Here is a 23,120-nt window from a genome sequence, read left to right as displayed (position 1 = left end):
GGTCTCTGACTAGAGATGACAGCTCCTTGGCTTTCTCCTACCGGAGAAACACTTATTTCTGGTCTGTGTCCAGAACCATCCCCAGGAACAGTAGACGTGTCATAGGAACCAGCTGTGACTTTGGACTGTTTAGAATCCAACTCTGCTGTTGTAGCACTTTCCAAAATAGTGCTACCCCGACTAGCAACTGCTCCTTGGACCTCGCCCTTATAAGGAGATTGTCCAAGTACGGGATAATTAAAAACTCCCTTTTTTCGAAGGAGTATCATCATTTCGGCCATTACCCCGGTAAACACCCTCGGTGCCTTGTACAGTCCTGTCTGGACTTGGTAATGGTAATCCTGTACCACAAATCTGAGGTACTTCTGGCGAGGATGGTAAATCGGGACATGCAGGTAAGCATCCTTGATGTCCTGGGATACCATGTAATCCCCCTCGTCCAGGCTTGCAATAACCGCCCCGAGCGATTCCATCTTGAACTTGAATTTTTTTATGTATGTGTTCAAGGATTTTAATATAAATGGGTCACACCGAACCATGCGGTTTCGGTACCCCAACCCGTGTAAAATAGTAACCCCGTCCTTGTTGAAGTAGGGGCACTTGAGTATTACCTGTTGGGAATACTGCTTATTAATTGCCTTTAGTACAGCCTCCCTGCCTGAGGGAGTTGTCGGCAAGCCATAATCTAGGAAACGGCTGGGGGGAGATATCTCGAATTCCAGCTTGTACCCCTGACATACTTCTTGAAAGAAACAGGGATCCACCTGTGAGCGAGCCCACTTATCTCTGAAATTTTTTAGACGGCCCCCCACCGTACCTGGCTACACCTGTGGAGCCCCCGCGTCATGCTGTGGGCTCAGAGGAAGCGAGAGAAGAATTTTGAATCTGGGAGCAGGCTGACTGGTGCAGCTTTTTCCCTCTTCCCTTGTCTCTGTACAGAAGGGAAACGCCTTTGACCCGCTTGCTTTTCTGAAGCCGAAAGGACTGTACCTGATACAGTGCTTTCTTAGTCTGTGAGGAAACCTGAGGTAAAAATATTTCTTCCCAGCTGTGGCTGTGGATACGAGGTCCCAGAGACCATCCCCAAATAATTCCTCACCCTTATAAGGCAGAATCTTTTTAAAGTCAGCATCACCTGTCCCGTGACAGGTCTCTAATACCCTCCTGACAGAATGGACATTACATTCATTTTGGATGCCAGCCGGCAAAATATCCATCTGTGCATCCCTCATATATAAGACGACGTCTTTAATATGTTCTCATGTTTGACAGGGTCACCGACCACGCTGCAGCAGCACGATCTGCAGGTCTCCGTCTAGTACCTGAGTGTGTAAATACAGACTTCAGGATATCCTCCTGTCTTTTATCAACAGGTACCTTCAAAGTGGCCGTTCCTAAAACGGCAGTGCCACCTTTTTTGACAACCGTGTGAGCGCCTTATCCACCCTAGGGGATATCTCCCAGCGTAACTTATCCTCCTGGCGGGAAAGGGTACGCCATCAGTAACTTTTTAGAAATTACCAGTTTCTAAACGGGGGAACCCACGCTTTTCACACACTTCATTTATTCATCTGATGGGGGAACAAAACACTGCCTGTTTTTCTCCCCAAACCTAAAAACCCATTTATAGAGGTGCTTGGGTTAATGTCAGAAATGTGTAACACATTTTTTATTGCCGGGATCAAGTCACGGATGTTCCTAGTGGATTGTGTATATGTCTCAACCTTGTCGACACTGGAGTCAGACTCCGTGTCGACATCTGTGTCTGCCATCTGAGAGAGCGGGCGTTTTTGAGCCCCTGATGGCCTTTGAGACGCCTGGGCAGGCGCGGGCTGAGAAGCCGGCTGTCCCACAGCTGTTACGTCATCCATCCTTTTATGTAAGGAGTTGACACTGTCGGTTAATACCTTTTACCTATCCATCCACTCTGGTGTCGGCCCCACAGGGGGCTACATCACATATATCGGCCTCTGCTCCGTCACCATATAAGCCTCCTCATTCAACATGTCGACACAGCCGTACCGACACACCGCAGACACACAGGGAATGCTCTAAACGAGGACAGGACCCACAAAAGCCCTTTGGGGGGACAGAGTGAGAGTATGCCAGCACACACCAGAGCGCTATATAATGCAGGGACTAACTGAGTTATGTCCCCTATAGCTGCTTTTTTTTTATATAATGTATACTGCGCCTAAATTAAATGCCCCCCCTCTCTTTTTTAACCCTTTTCTGTGCAGGGGAGAGCTAGGGAGCTTCCCTCCAACGGAGCTGTGAGGGAAAATGGCGCCAGTATGCTTGAGGGAGATAGCTCCGCCCCTTTTCCGCGGCCTATTCTCCCGCTTTTTTATGGAATCTGGCAGGGGTATTTACCTCATATATAGCCCCTGGGGCTATATATTGAGGTATTTTTGCCAGCCAAGGTGTTTTTATTGCTGCCTCAGGGCGCCCCACCCCAGCGCCCTGCACCCTCAGTGACCGGAGTGTGAAGTGTGTGAGAGGAGCAATGGCGCACAGCTGCAGTGCTGTGCGCTACCTTGGTGAAGACTGAGTCTTCATGCCGCCGATTTTCCGGACCATCTTCTTGCTTCTGGCTCTGTAAGGGGGACGGCGGCGCGGCTCCGGGACCGAACACCAAGGACTGGGCCTGCGGTCGATCCCTCTGGAGCTAATGGTGTCCAGTAGCCTAAGAAGCCCAATCCGGCTGCAAGCAGGCGAGTTCGCTTCTTCTCCCCTTAGTCCCTCGCTGCAGTGAGCCTGTTGCCAGCAGGTCTCACTGAAAATAAAAAAACCTAAGTCTATTTCTTTCTAAGAGCTCAGGAGAGCCCCTAGTGTGCATCCAACCTCGGCCGGGCACGAAATCTAACTGAGGCTTGGAGGAGGGTCATAGTGGGAGGAGCCAGTGCACACCAGGTAGTCTAAGATCTTTCAAGAGTGCCCAGCCTCCTTCGGAGCCCGCTATTCCCCATGGTCCTTACGGAGTTCCCAGCATCCACTAGGACGTCAGAGAAATAATCATAATGTTTAATACGCCTTTTTGAAGATTTAATCAGGCAAACTCTTCTCCTTAAATTCTGTAACACTTCTGGGTTAAAACTACCTACCCGGGGAAACTTTTCCCCGTCATGCACAGTCATCCTTTCCCATTCATTGCACAACATTTATGTGTGATGACCATAATTTTCACACATGATATACATTGCCGATCCGATTGGTCGGTTTACCAAATCAACCTGAACCTGGGTTGATCGCCCCTTACCTGAACAACTGGCCCCCATCTCTGCAGGTGCTGCTTTCACTACCTCTGACTTCAAATCAGGGTCTTCGGCAACCCTTACAGAAACCAAGATGTTCGGGGTAAGGCTGCGGTGGGGGTTTTGCTTCGAAGTCCGCCCACTTAACTCCCGTCCACGCTGGCCAATACGGCGACCAAAGTTCCCAGAGGTTCCGTACCCAACCTAGGGCACCTAAGTACGTCTACTTGCTCGGGCGTGTCTTACCCTCCCCAGCAAGTGTCAGTCGCTGGAATGTCCCTGAGTGATCAGGCTACTTCCCTTAAAATAAAAAAAAATTACACAAATCACGTTAACAATGTGCAAGTAGCGTTCTTCTGAATTCAAGACACGCTAATGCAAACAATCACATGCGGTACAATCGTATCTGCACACAAGCAACTAATCTTATGTGCGGAACGATCAGTGGAATCGAAAATTTCTGCTGCGAATTCCTTCAGCCCTGAGCTTTGTTGGCCTATATGGGTCTCGCACCAACCCTCTTCGGTTGTGCTCTCTACTTCTAGTCTGCTGTACCTGAACCTCCTGGTCCTTGACCTCCTGGTCTGTTATGTACAGCAGACTCTACTGCTCATTAATATGTCGAGACTAACAAGGGACGCCTCCCAAGCCACCCCACGATATCACTCTCGCTGGTGTACCTCTTTCTACTGGACTATGGTTCCCACTTCCGTAATAAAAGAGAATTCTTATATATACACACACACTCTTACCACATGTACACTTTAATTTTTATTTCTGCGCAGAAATCCTTTCATTCGGTATTAGCCTAACCCAGAAGAATTGCAACAGAGAAGGTTATTTCTTTTAACTTTAAACTTTTGGATTTGAGATAGATCTGTGTTATTATCGCGTTATTTCCTTATCGCCTTACTAAACAATACTATCGTGCGGTTTGTATCATGTGGGCGTATCCGTACGCTCCGTTGCGTGATATACGCTCCGTGCGTCGACCCTTGCTGCGTACGCCCTACCCTTGTAAGGACACGTGTACACAGACCAAGTACGTCCACAGTAACACACTACACGTTTATCAATGTGAATGATCTTTAACAGTAATCCTTCACTGACCACCACTCAAATCTCCCTTGTATTCTAGGCGAGATAGTGTGCGTGCCTTTTACAATTATTCCCTTAAATATTACTTTTTATCTTTTAACTATTAATAACAACAGATGTCTCAGCACGTTTATCACTAGTATGTGGCAATCAGGAGAATGAGGCACGAAAACAATACTAAACAAGAAATACAGATGTGTATGCTTATTGCTTATGCGTACGTTCGCAAAACAGAAACTAAACAGGTTTTAAAAGACAATAACGTACTGTTCTTACCTTCCGGTTCCGGATTCCTTCAGCACTCCTTACTAAGCGAAGCAGACGTTTATCTGGTCAGCACTACGAGGAATATTACCTCCCGCCTTTTGCTGACCGATAATGTCTACAGAAATTACCTAGTGCAGATATGTGAAGAGCGGGCGAGTCCCCAATTGATAAAGCCTAATCTATATCGTATATTAAACACTCTAAAAGGTTAATGAACACAGTACGCAATTGGCGTATGGAATACCGTAAGAGTACGCACGTAGCGTAACGAACGCTTAGCCGTGGACGAGACGCACGAGCGGCACGTTCGCTCACGGCTTAGAGCGTAAAGGCAAGCACGCTATAGGCCGTCGACCAATGTAATGATACGCTATCAGCGTAGCGGACGCTCGAGACCACGAGGAGATCACAAGCGGCGCTGACGCTCACAGAGTTAAACCTTTATAACTATACCATAAACAATGTACTTATACTGTAAACCCTTGTGCAGTGATAAGGTGTAAATGCAACACAATGTAACTCAGTTAGTTTCAAAGCTGTATGAGCGTCTGTGACGCTCTGAGAACCTTTTAGCAATATAATAAACACTCTAATACCGGTCTAAGGTTCCAACACCTTTAAGGGAGAGAATGAACGTTCAATTGCAAAAGAATAACACAATACAAGTTATACACTACCAAAATAACATAAAATACCTAACCGAATTACTACACATAAAATACAATAAAGATACAATTACATTTAAGGGGGAAGGAGAGAGAGAATGGCTTATAACATTAAGTAAGAGATAAATATGGTTGCAGAGAACTTACGCACAGTGGAAACAATCGCATGCGCCTTCCTGGATATCCAGCTCCCGATTATCAGTGATGAGAACCGTTGAAAAGAGTAGAGAGCTGGCCCAGGTCGGCTTGTCTTTATATACACTTACACACAATACAGTACAATGGTCCCTACATTCTTATTGTTCATTGGACACAGGAATTCGTCTCTCTGCATTATAACTAAAGGTCATAGGTTGGTTCATACAGGTGGGCTGTGACTATTTCAAACTGCTCAGGTGGGAGGGAAACTGGGTTTCCCGCCGCATGGGTAATAAAGTGCAAATATAGTAAATGTCCATAAACTTCTTATGCCCATAACTATACGCACGAGCGAGTAATCTGCTTCAAACCAACACCGGAATATTGCTAATTATATTCTCTTCCGATGGATACTAAACACCACTGTGTAACCCCTGTCTGACCCTTCGTATCAAACAAAGAGGAATCTCTCTGTCCCCGAACATGCTATATTAATTAAACTTTCAGATTCTATCAAAAGGACCATAATCTACAAAATACATATGACTAAAATATGTCACGATTGAGTCGCCCGCTAGACGCACACAAACTTTACCGTAAATGCGCATACCGCGCGCCTGCGAGTGCACGCGACCGCGAGTATACGCACGCACGGGAGAGCTCATGCTCGTGCAGCGGGCACACGCATGAGGTGCATATATGGCAATGTGCAGCGTGATATTTTCTGACTTTGACAATAGTCACAGATTGTATTATGTGTATTTTTATGCCAAAGGTATTCTTATTGCTGCCCAGGGCGCCACCCCCCCCCCCCCCAGCGCCCTGCACCCTACAGTGACCGGAGTGTGTGGTGTGCTGTGGGAGCAATGGTGCAGAGCTGCGGTGCTGTGCGCTACCTTAATGAAGACAGGAGTCTTCTGCCGCCGGTTTCATCGCTTCTCTTCTGTCTTCTGGCCCTGCAAGGGGGACGGCGGCGCGGCTCCGGGAACGGACAATCGAGGTCAGGCCCTGTGTTCGAACCCTCTGGAGCTAATGGTGTCCAGTAGCCTAAGAAGCACAAGCTAGCTGCAAGCAGGTAGGTTTGCTTCTCTCCTCTCAGTCCCACGTAGCAGTGAGTCTGTTGCCAGCAGATCTCACTGAAAATAAAAAACCTAACAAATACTTTCTTTCTAGCAAGCTCAGGAGAGCCCACTAGGAGCACCCAGCTCTGGCCGGGCACAGATTCTAACTGAGGTCTGGAGGAGGGGCATAGAGGGAGGAGCCAGTGCACACCAGATAGTACCTAATCTTTCTTTTAGAGTGCCCGGTCTCCTGCGGAGCCTGTCTATTCCCCATGGTCCTTACGGAGTTCCCAGCATCCACTAGGACGTCAGAGAAAAGGATTTACTGGTAGGTATTAAAATCCTATTTTCTCATACGTCCTAGAGGATGCTGGGGATGCTTCAAGAACCATGGGGTTTATACCAAAGCTCTAGAACCGGCGGGAGAGTGCGGATGACTCTGCAGCCCCGACTGACCAAACAAGAGGTCCTCCTCAGCCAGGGTATCAAACTTGTAAAACATCGCAAAGGTGTTTGATCTTGACCAAGTAGCAGCTTGGCAAAGCTGTAATGCCGAGACCCCTCGGGCAGCCGCCCAGGATGAGCCCACCTATCTGGTAGAATGGGCCTTCACCGATTTCGGTAACAGCAATCCCGCTGTAGAATGAGCCTGCTGAATCGTATTACAGATCCAGCGTGCAATAGTCTGCTTGGAAGTAGGAACCCCAATCTTGTTGGGAGCCCACAGGTCAAACAGAGCCTCTGTTTTCCTAATCTGAGCCGTTCTGGCGACATAGATTTTCAAAGCTCAGACCACATCAAGAGACTTCGATTGCGCCAAGGCGTCAGTAGCCACTGGCACCACAATAGGCTGGTTTATGTGAAACGATGAAACCACTTTTGGCAGAAATTGCTGCCGAGTCCTCAACTCCGCTCTATCTGCATGGAAGATTAAATAGGGGCTTTTGTGCGACAAAGCCGCCAATTCAGACACCCGCCTTGCGGATGCCAAGGCCAACAGCATGACTACTTTCCAAGTAAGGAATTTCAACTCAACCTTACGTAAAGGTTTAAACCAATGAGATTGCAGGAACCACATTAAGATCCCATGGTGCCACTGGGGGCACAAAGGGAGGTTGGATGTGCAGAATGCATTTCACGAAGGTCTAAACTTCTGGAAGGGAGGCCAATTCTTTAATGGAGCCTAACTTTAGACCCGCATCCACACCTGCTTGCAAAAAATGGAGCAAACGCCCCAGCTGAAATTCTTCCGTAGGAGCCTTCTTGAATTCACACCAAGACACATTTTCTCCAAATACGGTGGTAATGCTTCGCCGTTACTGCTTTTCTAGCCTGAAGTAGTGTGGGAATGACTTCACTGGGAATACCCTTTCGGGCTAGGATTTGGCGTTCAACCGCCATGCCGTCAAACGCAGCCGCGGTAAGTCTTGATACACTCACGGGCCTTGCTGTAACAGGTCCTCTCGTAGAGGAAGAGGCCAGGGATCTTCTATGAGCAATTCTTGAAGATCCAGATACCAGGCCCTCCTTGGCCAGTCCGGAACAATGAGTATCGCCTGAACCCTTGTTCTTCTTATGATCTTTATCACCATTGAAATGAGTGGAAGTGGAGGGAACACATAGACCGACTGAAACACCCACGGTGTCACCAGGGCGTCCACCGCTATTGCTTGAGGGTCCCTCGACCTGGAACAATATCTCTGAAGTTTCTTGTTGAGGCGAGACGCCATCATGTCTATTTGAGGAATTCCCCAACGACTTGTCACTTCTGCAAAGACCTCTTGATGAAGACCCCACTCTCCTGGATGGAGATCGTGTCTGCTGAGGAATTCTGCTTCCCAGTTGTCCACTCCTGGAATGAAGACTACTGACAGAGCGCTTGCATGTTTCTCCGTCCAGCGAAGAATTTTTGTGGCCTCTGCCATCGCCGCTCTGCTCTTTGTTCCGCCCTAGCGGTTTATGTACGCCACTGCTGTTATGTTGTCTGACTGAATCAAGACGGGCAGACAGCGAAGATGTTCCGCTTGCAGAAGGCCGTTGTAAATGGCCCTTAATTCCAGAATGTTTATGTGCAGACAAGCTTCCTGGCTGGACCATTTTCCCTGGAAATTTTCCCCCTGTGTGACTGCTCCCCAGCCTCGGAGACTTGCATCTGTGGTCACCGGGATCCAATCCTGAATCCCGAACCTGCGTCTCTCTAGGAGGTGAGAACTGTGCAGCCACCACAGGAGAGAGATTCTGGTCCCGGAAGATAGGATTATTTTCCGGTGCATGTGCAGGTGAGACCCGGACCACTTGTCCAACAGGTCCCACTGAAATACCCTGGCATGGAACCTGACAAACTGAATGGCCTCGTAGGCCGCCACCATCTTCCCCAGCAACAGAGTGCATTGAAGAATCGACACTTGCCGGTTTCAGAATCTGTTTGACCATGTTCTGTATTTCCAGAGTCTGTTCCACCGGAAGAAATACTCTCTGTAATTCTGTATCCAGAATCATACCCAAGAATGACAGCTGTGGTGTCGGAACCAACTGTGATTTTGGCAAGTTTAGGCGCCAACCATGTTGTTGCAGAATTGTCAGGGATAGCGTATCGTTTTTCAGTAATTGCTCCTTGGATCTCGCCTTTATCAGGAGATTGTCAAGTACGGGATAATTGTGATTCCCTGCTTGCGCAGGAGAACCATCATTTCTGCCATAACCTTGGTGAAAATCCTCTGAGCCGTGGGCAGACCAAACGGCAACGTCTGAAATTGGTAATGACAATCCAGAACAGCAAACTTCAGATAAGCCTGATGTGGAGGATATATGGGGACGTGTAAGTAAGCATCCTTTATGTCAACCGACACCATAAAATTCCCCTCCTCCAGACTGGAGATCACTGCTCGGAGAGATTCCATCTTGAATTTAAATTTTTTTAGATAGAAATTGAGGGATTTTAGGTTCAGAATTGGTCTGACGGAGCCATCCGGCTTCGGGACCACGAACAGGCTCGAATAAAAGCCTTCCCCCTGTTGTGACGGGGGTACCGTGACAATGACTTGATTTTGACACAGCTTTAGTATTGCAGCGCATACTACCTCCCTTTCTGGAAGAGAAGCTGGAAAGGCAGATTTGAAAAATCGGTGAGGGGGTACGTCTTGAAACTCCAATTTGTACCCTTGGGCTACTATTTCCAATACCCAAGGATCCGTGGCCGAGTAAACCCAGACCTGACTGAAGAGTCGGAGACGTGGGCCCCCACCGGTGCGGACTCCCGCAGAGGAGCCCCAGCGTCATGCGGTGGATTTGGTAGAAGCCGGGGAGGACTTCTGCTCTTGGGAACTTGCCACAGCCTGTAACCCTTTTCCCCTTCCTCTTCTCCTCACAGCAAGGAAGGAAGACCCTCGTCCTTTTTTGTATTTATTGGGCCGAAAGGACTGCATCCGATAGTGTGGCGTTTTCTTTTGTTGTGCAGGGACATAAGGTAGAAACGATGACTTACCCGTGGTAGCCGTAGATACCAGGTCAGCGAGGCCGTCACCAAACAAGACACCACCTTTATACGGCAGAGACTCCATAGCCTTTTTAGAGTCAGCATCAGCATTCTATTGATGAATCCAAAATGCCCTCCTAGCCGAGACTGCCATGTCATTGGCCATTGATCCCAAAAGGCCAATATCCTTCGCAGCTTCCTTTAGATAGCATCCCTAATATGACCCAGTGTCAAAAGAACGCTATCCCTGTCCAGGGAATCTATATCAGATGACATGTTATCTGCCCTCTTTTCAATAGCGCTACTTACCCATGCCGATGCAACGGCAGGCCTGAGCAGCACACCTGTAGCGACATAAATGGATTTTAGTGTATTTTCCTGCTTACGATCCGCAGGATCCTCTAGGGCTGCCGTGTCAGGAGACGGAAGCGCCACCTTTTTGGACAGACGCGATAGAGCTTTTGTCCACCATGGGAGTTAACTCCCACTTTTCCCTGTCCCCAGAGAACCTGTAACTTCTTGTCAGGATTTTCCCAAGCTTTTTCAAAAAGAGCGTTCAGTTCATGAGAGGGAGGAAACGTCACCTCAGGTTTCTTTCCCTTAAACATACAGACCCTAGTATCAGGAACAGCAGGGTCTTCCGTGATATGTAATACGTCTTTTATCGCCACAATCATGTACTGAATGCTTTTAGCCAGTTTAGGATTCAATCTGGCATCACTATAGTCAACACTGGAATCAGAGTCCGTGTCGGTATCTGTATCCGCTATCAGGGTAAATGAACGCTTCTGTGACCCCGAGGGGGTCTGAACTTATGATAATGCATCATCCATGGATTTTCTCCATGTCTGGTTCTGAGACTCAGATTTATCCAATGTTTTATTCAATCGAGCCACATTAGCATTCAAAACACTCAAAACATTTACCCAATCAGCCGTCGGCGGTGCAGACAGGGTCACTCCCACAGCCTTTTATGTCCCCACTCCAGCCTTCTCCTGGGAAGAGCACTCAGCCTCAGACATGTCGACACACGCGTACCGACACCCACAACACACTGGGGCTATAGGGGACAGAACCACAGCAAAGCCTGTTAGAGAAACACAGAGGGAGTTCTGCCAGCTCACAACCCAGCGCCTATCCCGGTTCTGATGCGTGTAATATATTGCCCAGACCTGTTAGCACTTTTAATATCAATAAAATAGCACCAAATCAACTGTGCCCCCCCCTCCCCCCCCGTTTTGCACCCTGTGACTTGTACAGCAGTGTGGGAGGCCAGGCTCAGCGTCTCAGCAGCTGTGAAGAGAAAATAGCACTGGTTAGAGCTGTGAGGGCTAAGCCACGCCCCCTTAATGGCGTGCTTCAGTCCCGCTTATTTTTATATATTTATACTGGCGGGGGTCTGTATTTAGTGCCCAGGCACTGTATAATCTTATGCCAGTTGCTAATGAGGTTTTATGCTGCCCAAGGCGCCCCCCCTGCGCCCTGCATTCTGCAGTGCCGCTTTGTATGTGGGAGCATGGCTCGCAGCGCGGTACCTGAAAGCCGTCACTGAAATCTTCTGCCGTCATTGAATTCTTCTGACCTTCTTCTACTCACCCGGCTTCTGACTTCTGGCTCTGCAAGGGGGGTGACGGCGCGGCTCCGGGAACGAGCTTCTAGGCGTACCTAGCGATCAGACCCTCTGGAGCTAATGGTGTCCAGTAGCCTAAGAAGCAGAGCCTTGAAACTCTCAGAAGTAGGTCTGCTTCTCTCCCCTCAGTCCCACGATGCAGGGAGCCTGTTGCCAGCAGGTCTCCCTGAAAATAATAAATCTAACATAAAGTCTTTTTTCTGAGAAACTCTGGAGAGCTCCTCAGTGTGCATCCAGTCTCACTGGGCACAGAATCTAACTGGAGTCTAGAGGAGAGGCATAGAGGGAAGAGCCAGTTCACACACATTTAAAGTCTTAAAGTGCTCATGTCTCCTGCGAATCCCGTCTATACCCCATGGTTCTTGAAGCATCCCCAGCATCCTCTAGGACGTATGAGAAAAGTGTAATTTTGCAGGGCCATCTTAACAGCAGTGTAGGCCCCTGGGCAAAGCAATGCACTTGGGCCTCTACCCTCTAGCTGTAGGGGTGGGGGGTGCTATCAGCGGCAGCTTTGATGTCCCGCGGGTGGTAGGGAGTGTTCCATCTTCCGCTCAGCATCCCGAAACAGTGATCCCTGTTAATTACTCCTTTAACGCACAGTTGGTGGGAGACGGGACAGAAGTAGAACACCAACTGTAGAAGGGGGCATTGGGCTGAATGAAGGGGCTCCGGTACATGACTTCCAGGGTGGTAGGAGGTGTTTAATAGTTTAATACACAGGGGAGGGGTGGATAGTGTAGTGGGCTTAATATTCATAATTTTCCGGTGGGAGGGCAGCCTGCTTGACTGCAGAAATCTCCGGTTCCCGGAAATAGATTCTTAGCTTTCAATGGGATAAAAATATGAAACTGCATATCAGGCGTGTGGAGCTTAGCTATCAGCTTGGGCAACTGCCCATTGAGCCCATACGAAAAGACGTCACTGTCTGCTTGAAATGACTACAAAATCGGATGCATGCAGATGCTTGGAGCAAAACCCACGTTACCAGATCATGTGAGCCTGTCAGTTAGGGGTCCTCATTCATACATGACTATACATGTTTACTAAACTGGGCACTCCGTCTCAGAAAAAAGATGTTTTTGGTTTATGGTTTCCAAATTAGCATATTGATCAGTAATAGTGCGCACCTTCAAAGTCTGACATTTTAGACATTTTATTGGCAATACAGGACCATGGATGAAAACCAATCTTGGTAATACAAAGTAGTCATACATAGAAAATTAAATAATTGATTTTAACTTACAATAAAACTCTTCAACCGACAAGTCAGAAAACTGGTTGATTCCATAATATGCATCTCTGCTATCATATGCAAAACTGTTTAGATACTTATGTCTTTGCAAGCTTTCCTGGAAAAAATAGTGCAAGGGACATATCAGTTCCAGCTGCAGGAAATAGTTGAGAGAGAGAGAGAGAGAGAGAGAGAGAGATCTATAACATTAAGATTTATTTTCTCTTCTTTCTGTTATACTGACTGCATGTCTGTAACATTTAGCATTTTAGGGTAGTGTTCCGCTGTCCGCTGCCTGGGGTGTCGGTGTCTGCATTGGTGCTTCAAGCACAGTCTGGTCTGTATTTCATCAGTGAGATACAGGGCCGACTTTGCTAGAAGCAACATAGCAGAGAGTGACACACCAGGCACGAAAGAGGAACTGCACAGGTTTTGAAAGATGAAGGGTGCTAGAATTAACACTATACTAGATGATGCTGGAATCAAGGACGATGGTATGACCGACAGGACAGATGATGGTAGGATGAATACACTGAACGATATAGTGCATGATTGTGTGGGGTGTGGTTCATCAAATCGACAGTGTCTAGGTCGACAATGTTTAGGTCGACCACTATAAGTCGACAGTCACTAGGTCGACATGGATGGAAGGTCGACAGGGTTTCTAGGTAAACATGTGCTAGGTAGACAGGTCTAAAGGTCGACATTAGGATTTTTTTTTTTGTCGTTTTCTTCGTAGAGTGACCGGGATCCCAAATTAGTGCACCGCGTTCGCTCGCCATGCTTCGGGCGTGGTGCCTTCGCTCCGCGCTGCTTCGCTCGGCACACTTTACCGTTCCAATCGTAGTCCACGTGGATCGTTTAGTATGAAAAAATTCAAAAAAATAAAAAAAATGTGAAAAACTCATGTCGACCTTTAGACCTGTCGACCTAGCACATGTCGACCTTCCATCCATGTCGACCTAGTGACTGTCGACCTATAGTGGTCGACCTAAACATTGTCGACCTATACACTGTCGATCTTCAGACCGGATCCCGATTGTGTGCTATATCATTCATGCCCGCATTCAGCAGCATGAAGTTGACTGCCAGGTCGTACCATCTGCTATGCAGCACAGCCGATGGGACAACCCTGATGTCGGCAGGTAGGTACGCGTGGTAGTGCGTACACACTACCCCATGTGCACAATATGTTAGTCGGATCCACCAAATCAGAAGACATATCGCCTATTGTGTGCCCACCATTACAGAATATACCTTAGAATGTTATTTTCTGAGGTAGCAAACACATCCATAGGTCACGCTAATGTTTTCTGTCCTGAAATACTGATGTTATATTAGACTTGGACCCACTTTTAGAAAATAAGCGGATCCCGCAGGACACGATGAGAGATCTGGATGTGTCTACTGCAGCCAACAGCAATCCTGTAGTGTCTACCCATATGAGACCTCCCTTCTTTCCTGCCTCCCAGTGCCTACAGTAGCATGCCACTCTGGAATTTGAATCCAGCTCTCCAGGCCCTGAGTCTGCATTCTCCTCCACAGGATCTGCATCTAGCTTCCCCTCTCCAAAGGGCTCAGCACACCTTTCCGCCAGCCACCCTTTCACTCTTCTGGATGCAGCAGCAGAGCTGTTGCCCCGTCAAAGTAGTTTACACATACCATCATGTGCTTCATCCCCGACGCCTTCAGCCGGCAGGCTCTCCACACAGGAGGCCGAGGAGGTGGACACTGCCCGGGCCAGCTCATTGAGCTGGAGTCAGACAACAGTATTTCAGATGCCACCTTTGTAGAGGACAACATGGCTGTACTGTATGACATGGTCAGTGCTTCCCAGCAAGAAGTAACTACTGTCCCCAGTGCTGCCCCAACTGCTATCTATCCTTACCCCCCTCTACCACAATTGCTGCCTAACCCCAGCAGTGTCCCAACTACTACCTACTCTTACTGCTTCCCTATCCTCCGTCCTACCCGACCATAACTCACTCCGTGCAACCAGCACTGCCCTAACTAATATATAACCTTACCTCTCCAGCTGCTGCCTGCCCCCAGCACTGCCACAACTGTTATCTACCCTACCCCTCCATACCATTAGTACTTTCCCCAGTATTACCTGCCCCTAACCCACTCCATACTCCCAGTACTGCCCCATCTACAATCTACACTTACCCCCTCCCTATCTCATCTGTTGCATAACCCTTACCCCCCACTACCCCAACTGCTCACTGCCCCAACCCCCTCCTGCTCCAACACCACTCTGCCTCAAACCCCAGTTCTACCCCAACTGCTGCCTGCATCAACCCTCAGCTCTACCCCAACTGCTGCCTGCCCTTACCCCCCTCTCTGCCCCCAGGATTGCACCTTTTGGATATGTGAGATCTAGGCAATGTATTTACCATCGTTATCAGTACCGAAAATATGAGTGTGACTTCTCATGGTGTATGTATAGGGCATCTGGGGTTGACTGATGCTACAGATGTAGCTACGCTCATCGTGGCTTTGCCGTGGCAATACATGCACGCCCGGCCGTGCCGAGCTGCTGCAATTGTCGCTCAATACATGGCTTATGTGGGGAGCTCCAAAGCATAAATTGTGATGGGACCCAGAAACAGTTGAGTAGGACCCTAACATTTTAAAGTGAGGGGGCCCTTGGACCAACATATTTTTTCACTCAGCGCACTCATAGTTAAATCACTTATACCAGTTCCAGACCGCAAATTCCGGATCCTACCCGGTAAGACAAACGTGTACTTACCGGGTGGGATCCGGCATTTGCGCTCCACTGCTGGCTTTCCGACCCGGCAGTATACCGGGTCGGTTGCCATAGCAGCGGAGGGAGCAGCAGCAGCAGGGGCGGGGGTGGAGGCGGCGCCGGGAGATGAGCTCATCTCCTGCGCCGCCTCTCCCTATGCTGTGAATGGGAGCCCTGTCGCATCGACACGGCTCCCATTCACACCGCACCTGACCCGGTAATCAACCCGGGTAAAACCCTTCTTTTTGACCGGGTTGAATTACCGGGTCAGGCGACCCGCTAATTCAGCCAGTGTGCTTTCACATCGCACACTGACCCGGGTCGACACGGCAATATGCCGTGTCGATACCGGGTTATTTGTGCGATGTGAAAGGGGTATAAGTAATAAAAGTTGAAATACTATTTAATGGTAATACTGTATTTTACACACAAATTAACAACACCGCTTGCAAGTTGAAATCCTTCCCTCATTAAGTGGTGGGCTAAAAGTGCTCTTGTATACCCATAGTAGCCTGCAGCCACACACATAACATACAACTCTGGTCCTTAGTACTCCTAACATTCACATTTTCCAGGTCACCCGGGAGGGGCACAGGTGTATAACCAACTATCACATTTTAAAGATCCACAGGTGACCTCGAAAACATGAACTATTTGGGGTCCTGAGGACCGAGTTTGAGAAACCTTGAACTATACCAACAATTACAACTACATAATGATCGCACCACTCTGGATCAAGCCTTGACCCTATTATCAGTGTCAATGCATGGAAAGGATATGGTCAGATAAGTAAAATAGTCTAAAATGACTTAAATAAATGCATATGGTTTTATCGGGTTCACTACGGCTGGCCGGCGGTCGGGCTCCCGGCGACCAGCATCCCGGCGCCGGGAGCCCGACCGCCGGCTTACCGACAGCTTGGCGAGCGCAAATGAGCCCCTTGCGGGCTCGCTGCGCTCGCCACGCTACGGGCACGGTGGCGCGCTACGCGCGCCACACTATTTTATTCTCCCTCTATGGGGGTCGTGGACCCCCACGAGGGAAAATAATTGTCGGTATGCCGGCAGTCGGGCTCCCGGCGCCGGTATACTGAGCGCCGGGAGCCCGACCGCCGGCAAACAGAAGACCACCCGGTTTTATCATCCGGTTTAGTCGATAGATCACAATTTGTCTGCTTTGATGACCTACAGATGTCACTTTTGTTACTACCTGCTATGAAGAGGTTCATTTAGACACAAATTAAATTAAAGTTTATCCAGCAAAAAAAAAAAGGGTTTATCATGTCTTCATTACTAGACCCCATGGTCTATGAATACATACTACTAAGAATAAATCAGACTAAGTTTTCCAAGAGAAATTAAATCTGTGTTCAATAATATTAGAATTACAATTTACAGTAACAATTAAGTCTGAGATTTTGTTGCTTTTAAAACAAGTAAGAGAGAACCCTCAAAGTGGAAAATATTTTTTAAAACTAGGTGGATTACAGGTAAATTGTAATGCCATCAATATTACTAGAGTTTATTAAAAAAAAAAAAAAAGGTTAAAGTGCTAACAGCAGGAATCACAATACTGTTACCGGATTCATATGATTTTTCCCCCCGCATAGATGAATATACTATAACGTAAGCATACTAGCTAATAGCATATCTCAGATACAACTACAGTAGTTTGAATTTATAATCATAAAAATATATTTGTCTCTTTAATGTAAGACTTAGTTATTCAAGCATTTCTCATTAAACTTTCCAATTTATTGAGCAAGATCGAATAACTTCAACTTAACAAAATAAATATGTACATATGCTGCCACCTAGTGGATTACTAAATATCTGTATAATAGAATAGTTGGAGTATAAATGCTATTTAAGTTGGGGATTTCGATTACGGTATAAATATAAGAACTTACATTTTCAATTAAAACTACAATACCTGTACTGTAATATTTGGCTAACCATCCCTCCCCTTAGCCAGCGCCCAACTGGCAGTTTACGATTGGTCTATTTTGTGTGAATTGAGGACTTCTGGGGAAAAAAACAGATGCATGAATCCCAGACCTTAGGCCTCAAAGTACCCATTTTACAGCAGGAGACAGTATTGCATCTTCCCGAACTGCCCCTAGTATTTTGCTCCACATTAAGGGGTTCATCCTTAGTTGGGAGTAATGCAAAAAAAGAAAAAAAAGTAGTAACTTTGTATCTGAACAAATCAAGGGGAGCAAATACATTTGTTGATTTTGCATGCAGGGTAAAAAATACTTGTCTACTTTTTTTTCCAACTGTAACTTATATAGCACCAGCATTTTCCGTTGCACTTTACAATTGGGAATAATAAAACAAAACTAGGTAATAACAGACAAAGGGCTAAATAACCATAACGCCTGGACATCCAAAAGATGTAAACTCATGGAAGAAAAGGATGATGCTGCCCTCTGGAAAAGCCATGAGAACAATATCGTGGTTCAGACGAAATTTTGAAAAAACCTTTGGTAGACAAGAAAGTTTAGGGGGGTATTCAATTAGAGCCAATTTTTCGCTTAGGCAAAACAAAACAAACTGCACTTTTCGCTATTTTTAGGGCGAATGGGGATTCAACCTATTCAAATAACAGGACTGTTTGTTCATCAAGGCCGAAAAATTCAGCAGGAGCAAAAAACATATGGATCGACAAATCCAAAAAAAGAGTGAAAAGGCAGTGGTAAAAATGCCTTAAAAACGGGAGAAAACGGTCCACAATTGAATACGCAGGGGGGTGAATTCAATAGCTCCAGAACTGTCGGAAGTAGCTCCCTTAGTCTGAAATACCACCCTGTCAAGTGCAATATGACGAAAGGAAGCTTACAAGATGAAGCCGTAAACTCTGATCCACGTTTAGCAGAAGCAACTGCAAGAGGAAAAACTACCTACATGTATGATACTGCCGTTCTGCAGTCTCAAAAGGCTCGAAAGGAGGCCTCTGAAGAGCCTCCAACACCAAATTCAGATCTCAGTGAGGCATAGGAGGTATGTAGGAAGACTAAATACTAAGCACACAGTGAAAAACCATCTATCTCTGGAATGGGAGCGTAAATGTCTCTGAAAACCTTGAGACAAGGTAGTCAGAGAAGTCCCTCGGTCAGACCGTCCCGAAGGACAAAAGACACAGTAATCAAAACACGGACCCAGAAGGACTGTATGAAATGTAAAGCGCCCTGATATGATGATAGATTCTGGAGAACACAATCTTACCAGCCCAAATCATGGTCCGGATGTCTCGCCTGGAGAACCCTCGAGATCTCAGGATCTGGGTCTCAAGAAACATGCCATCAAAGCCAAACTAGACAAATCTGGGTGCAGGCACTGCCCTTGAATAAGGAAGTCTTGTCAAAGGAGAAAGTGGCAAGAGACCTCGGATAACCTTTTCTGAAGAGGGCTTCAGACAGCCAATGAGGCCGTCCATAGAAAAGTTAGGCCATCATCCTAAAGATAGTGTAATTAAAAGCTGCAGCTTAAAGAGATTCCCAAAGGGACTGACATGCAAGGTAGTAAGTCTGGTAAGGGAAGTAGACAACCATTCTGATTGTAGTGTGGAACCTATGCACCCTGGGCCTTATTCAGATTTGCAAGCAAAGCAACAAAAGCAGTAACTGGGCAAAACCATGTTGCACTGCAGATGGGGCAGATGTAACATGTGCACAGAGATTTAGATTTGGATGGATTGTGTTCAAACTAAAATCTAAATTGCAGGGTAAAAATAAAGTTGTGGGCTCCATACAAAAGCAGCCAGTGTTTACCCTGCACAGAAAAAAAATAGGATTTTGGTACTTACCGATAAATCCTTTTCTCCTAGTCCGTAGAGGATGCTGGGGACTCCAAAAGGACCATAGGGTATAGACGGGATCCGCAGGAGCTTGGGCACACTGAAAAGACTTAAAGTGGGTGTGAACTGGCTCCTCCCTCTATGCCCCTCCTCCAGACCTCAGTTATAGGAACTGTGCCCAGGAGAGACGGACATTTCGAGGAAAGGATTTTTGTGTAAACTAAGGGCTACAAACATACCAGCCCACACCACAAACATACCGTATCACCGGAGTAATAGTAAACCAGATAACAGTATGAAATAACAACAGCAACATGCTGAAAACCAGAAATACACTACCCGTGTATAAACCAAGTTAACCAACAAGAATACATTGCCAGTAACAGTCCGCACTGGGATGGGCGCCCAGCATCCTCTACGGACTAGGAGAAAAGGATTTATCGGTAAGTACCAAAATCCTATTTTCTCTTACGTCCTAGAGGATGCTGGGGACTCCAAAAGGACCATGGGGTTTATACCAAAGCTCCAGACCGGGCGGGAGAGTGTGGACGACTCTGCAGCACCGACTGAGCAAACGCAAGGTCCTCATCAGCCAGGGTATCAAACTTATAGAACTTAGCAAAAGTGTTTGCCCCTGACCAGGTGGCCGCACGGCAAAGCCGATACGCCTCGGGCAGCCGCCCAAGACGAGCCCACTTTTCTGGTAGAATGGGCTTTTACTGACTTCGGCACGGGTAGCCCGGCCGAAGAATGAGCCTGCTGAATCGTACTACAAATCCAGCGTGCAATAGTCTGTTTTGAAGCAGGATGACCAATCTTGTTAGCAGCATACAGGACAAACAGCGCCTCCGTTTTCCTGGCAACAGCCGTACGTGCGACGTAGATCTTCAAAGCTCTCACCACATCAAGAGACTTTGGAACCGCCACAGCATCCGTAGCCAGCGGCACCACAATAGGTTGGTTAATGTGAAACGAAGACACCACTTTCGGCAAAAATTGTTGACGAGTCCGCAATTCTGCCCTATTTGAATGAAAAATCAAGTACGGGCTCTTATGAGATAAAGCCGCCAACTCAGACACCCGCCTGGCAGACGCCAGCGCCAACAGCATGACAACCTTCCAAGTGAGAAACTTCAACTCAACCTTACGCAAAGGTTCAAACCAGGAAGACATGAGAAACTGTAAAACCATGTCAAGATCTCATGGAGCCACAGGAGGCACAAACGGAGGATTGATATGCATTACTCCTTTCACAAAAGTCTGAACCTCTGGGAGGACAGCTAATTCCTTTTGAAAGAAAACAGACAAAGCCGAAATCTGCACTTTGATGGAGCCTAATTTCAGGCCTGCATCTACACCTGCCTGCAAAAAATGGAGAAAACGACCCAAGTTAAAATCTTCTGCAGGAGCCATTTTAGTCTCACACCAGGAAACATACTTTCTCCAAATACGGTGATAATGTTTAGCTGTAACCTCCTTCCTAGCCTTAATGAGAGTAGGAATGACCTCCCCGGGAATACCCTTACGAGCTAAGATCTGGCGCTCAACTTCCATGCCGTCAAACGCAGTCGCGGTAAGTCTGGAAACACGCATGGACCCTGCAACAACAGGTCCTCTCTTAAAGGAAGCGGCCAAGGATCTTCCACCAGTAACTCCTGAAGGTCCGGGTACCAGGCCCTTCTTGGCCAATCTGGAACGACGAGAATTGCCTGAACCCTTGCTCGTCGAATGATCCAAAGTACCTTTGGAATGAGAGGAAGTGGAGGGAACACATACACCGACCGGAACACCCACGGAGACACCAGGGCGTCCACTGCACTGGCTTGGGGGTCTCTTGACCTGGAACAATACCTCGGAAGCTTCTTGTTGAGACGAGACGCCATCACGTCGATTAACGAAATTCCCCAACGCTTTGTCACCTCTGCAAATACCTCTTGGTGAAGAGCCCACTCTCCCGGATGGAGATCGTGTCTGCTGAGGAAATCTGCTTCCCAGTTGTCCACACCCGGTAGGAAGACTGCTGACAGTGCGCTCACGTGTTGTTCCGCCCAGCGAAGGATTCTTGTGGCCTCCGCCATTGCCGCTCTGCTCCTTGTTCCGCCTTGACGGTTTATATGTGCCACCGCTGTGATGTTGTCTGACTGTACCAGGACAGGTCGACCCTGAAGAAGGCTTCTTGCTTGTAGCAGGCCGTTGTAAATGGCTCTTAACTCGAGAACATTTATGTGGAGACACGCTTCCTGGAGCGACCATCTCCCCTGGAAGTTTCTTCCTTGGGTGACTGCACCCCAGCCCCGGAGACTTGCATCTGTTGTCAGAAGTACCCAGTCCAGGATACCGAACCGGCGACCTTCCAGGAGGTGAGAACTTTGCATCCACCACAGGAGAGAAATTCTGGCTCTGGGAGATAGACTTATCTTACGGTGCATGTGCAGGTGAGACCCGGACCATTTGCTCAGCAAATCCCACTGAAACACCCGGGCATGAAACCTGCCAAACGGAATGGCTTCGTACGCCGCAACCATTTTCCCCAGAACCCGAGTACATTGATGGATGGATACACTCTTCGGCCGCAGAAGTTCCCTGACCATAGACTGCAGTTCTAGAGCTTTTTCTTCTGGAAGAAATACTCTTCGTAACTCCGTGTCCAGAATCATGCCCAGAAACGACAGCCGAGTGGCCGGAATCAACTGAGATTTCGGCAAATTTAGCACCCAACCGTGCTGCCGGAGCACCAACAGTACCGAACTCACACTCCTCAGCAAGCGTTCCTTGGACCTCGCCTTTATCAGGAGATTGTCCAAGTACAGGATAATTGTAACCCCTTGCCTGCGAAGGAGAACCATCATTTCTGCCATGACCTTGGTGAAAATCCTCGGGGCCGTGGAAAGCCCAAACGGCAACGTCTGAAATTGGTAATGAGAATCCTGTACTGCAAACTTTAGGAAAGCCTGATGCGGAGGATAAATCGGGATGTGTAAGTAGGCATCCTTTATGTCCACTGACGCCATAAAATCCCCCCCTTCTAGGCTGGCAATCACCGCTCGAAGAGATTCCATCTTGAACTTGAAAACTTTCAAGTATGGATTGAGGGATTTTAGGTTCAGAATCGGTCTGACCGAACCGTCCGGTTTCGGCACCACAAAGAGGCTCGAGTAGAACCCCTCCCCCCGTTGAGACGGGGAAACGGGAACAATGACCCTCTGGAGACACAACTTTTGTATTGCTGCCAGCACGACCTCCCTGTCCGGAAGAGACACTGGCAGGGTCGACATAAAAAAACGGTGAGGGGGCGTCTCCTGAAACTCCAGCCTGTAGCCCTGAGATACAATCTCTAGAACCCACGGATCCAAGTCCGATTGGACCCAGACCCGACTGAAGAACTGCAGACGGCCCCCCACCGGCACGGACTCCCCCAGGGAAGCCCCAGCGTCATGCGGTGAACTTGGTAGCGGCAGGGGCGGACTTCTGGTCCTGGGCGCCTGACACTGCAGGCGACTTCTTTCCCCTTCCTCTACCTTTGGAAGCGAGAAAGGACGAACCTTTTCCTCACCTGTATTTATTTGGACGAAAGGACTGCATCTGCTGATGTTGTGGCTTTTTGTGTTGTGTGGGAACATAGGGAAGAAACGAGGACTTACCCGCCGTCGCGGTAGAAACCAGGTCCGCCAAGCCTTCCCCAAACAGGACATTACCTTTGAAGGGTAACGCTTCCATAGCTCTTTTGGAATCGGCATCAGCATTCCATTGA

The 23,120-nt window shown here is 47.8% G+C and overlaps 1 protein-coding gene across 3 annotated transcripts in view; it reads right to left on the bottom strand.

The window, feature by feature from the left end:
- Positions 1-23,120, bottom strand: part of CTSO (cathepsin O) — a 106,082-nt gene that overhangs the window by 69,565 nt on the left and 13,397 nt on the right. For 2 of the 3 annotated variants that reach the window (XM_063920491.1, XM_063920490.1), the window contains exon 2: positions 12,832-12,937. The exons of the other annotated variant lie outside the window; for it this stretch is intronic. In XM_063920491.1, coding sequence (XP_063776561.1) covers positions 12,832-12,937 — 106 coding nt within the window. The remainder of the gene's footprint in view (positions 1-12,831; positions 12,938-23,120) is intronic. 3 annotated transcript variants of the gene reach the window in all.

Source organism: Pseudophryne corroboree, chromosome 1 (genome assembly GCF_028390025.1).
Source record: "Pseudophryne corroboree isolate aPseCor3 chromosome 1, aPseCor3.hap2, whole genome shotgun sequence".
NCBI classification, from domain to species: Eukaryota; Metazoa; Chordata; class Amphibia; order Anura; family Myobatrachidae; genus Pseudophryne; species Pseudophryne corroboree.
The sequence above is the reverse complement of the archived record's forward strand: the minus strand, read 5'-3'. Positions and strand labels throughout refer to the sequence as shown.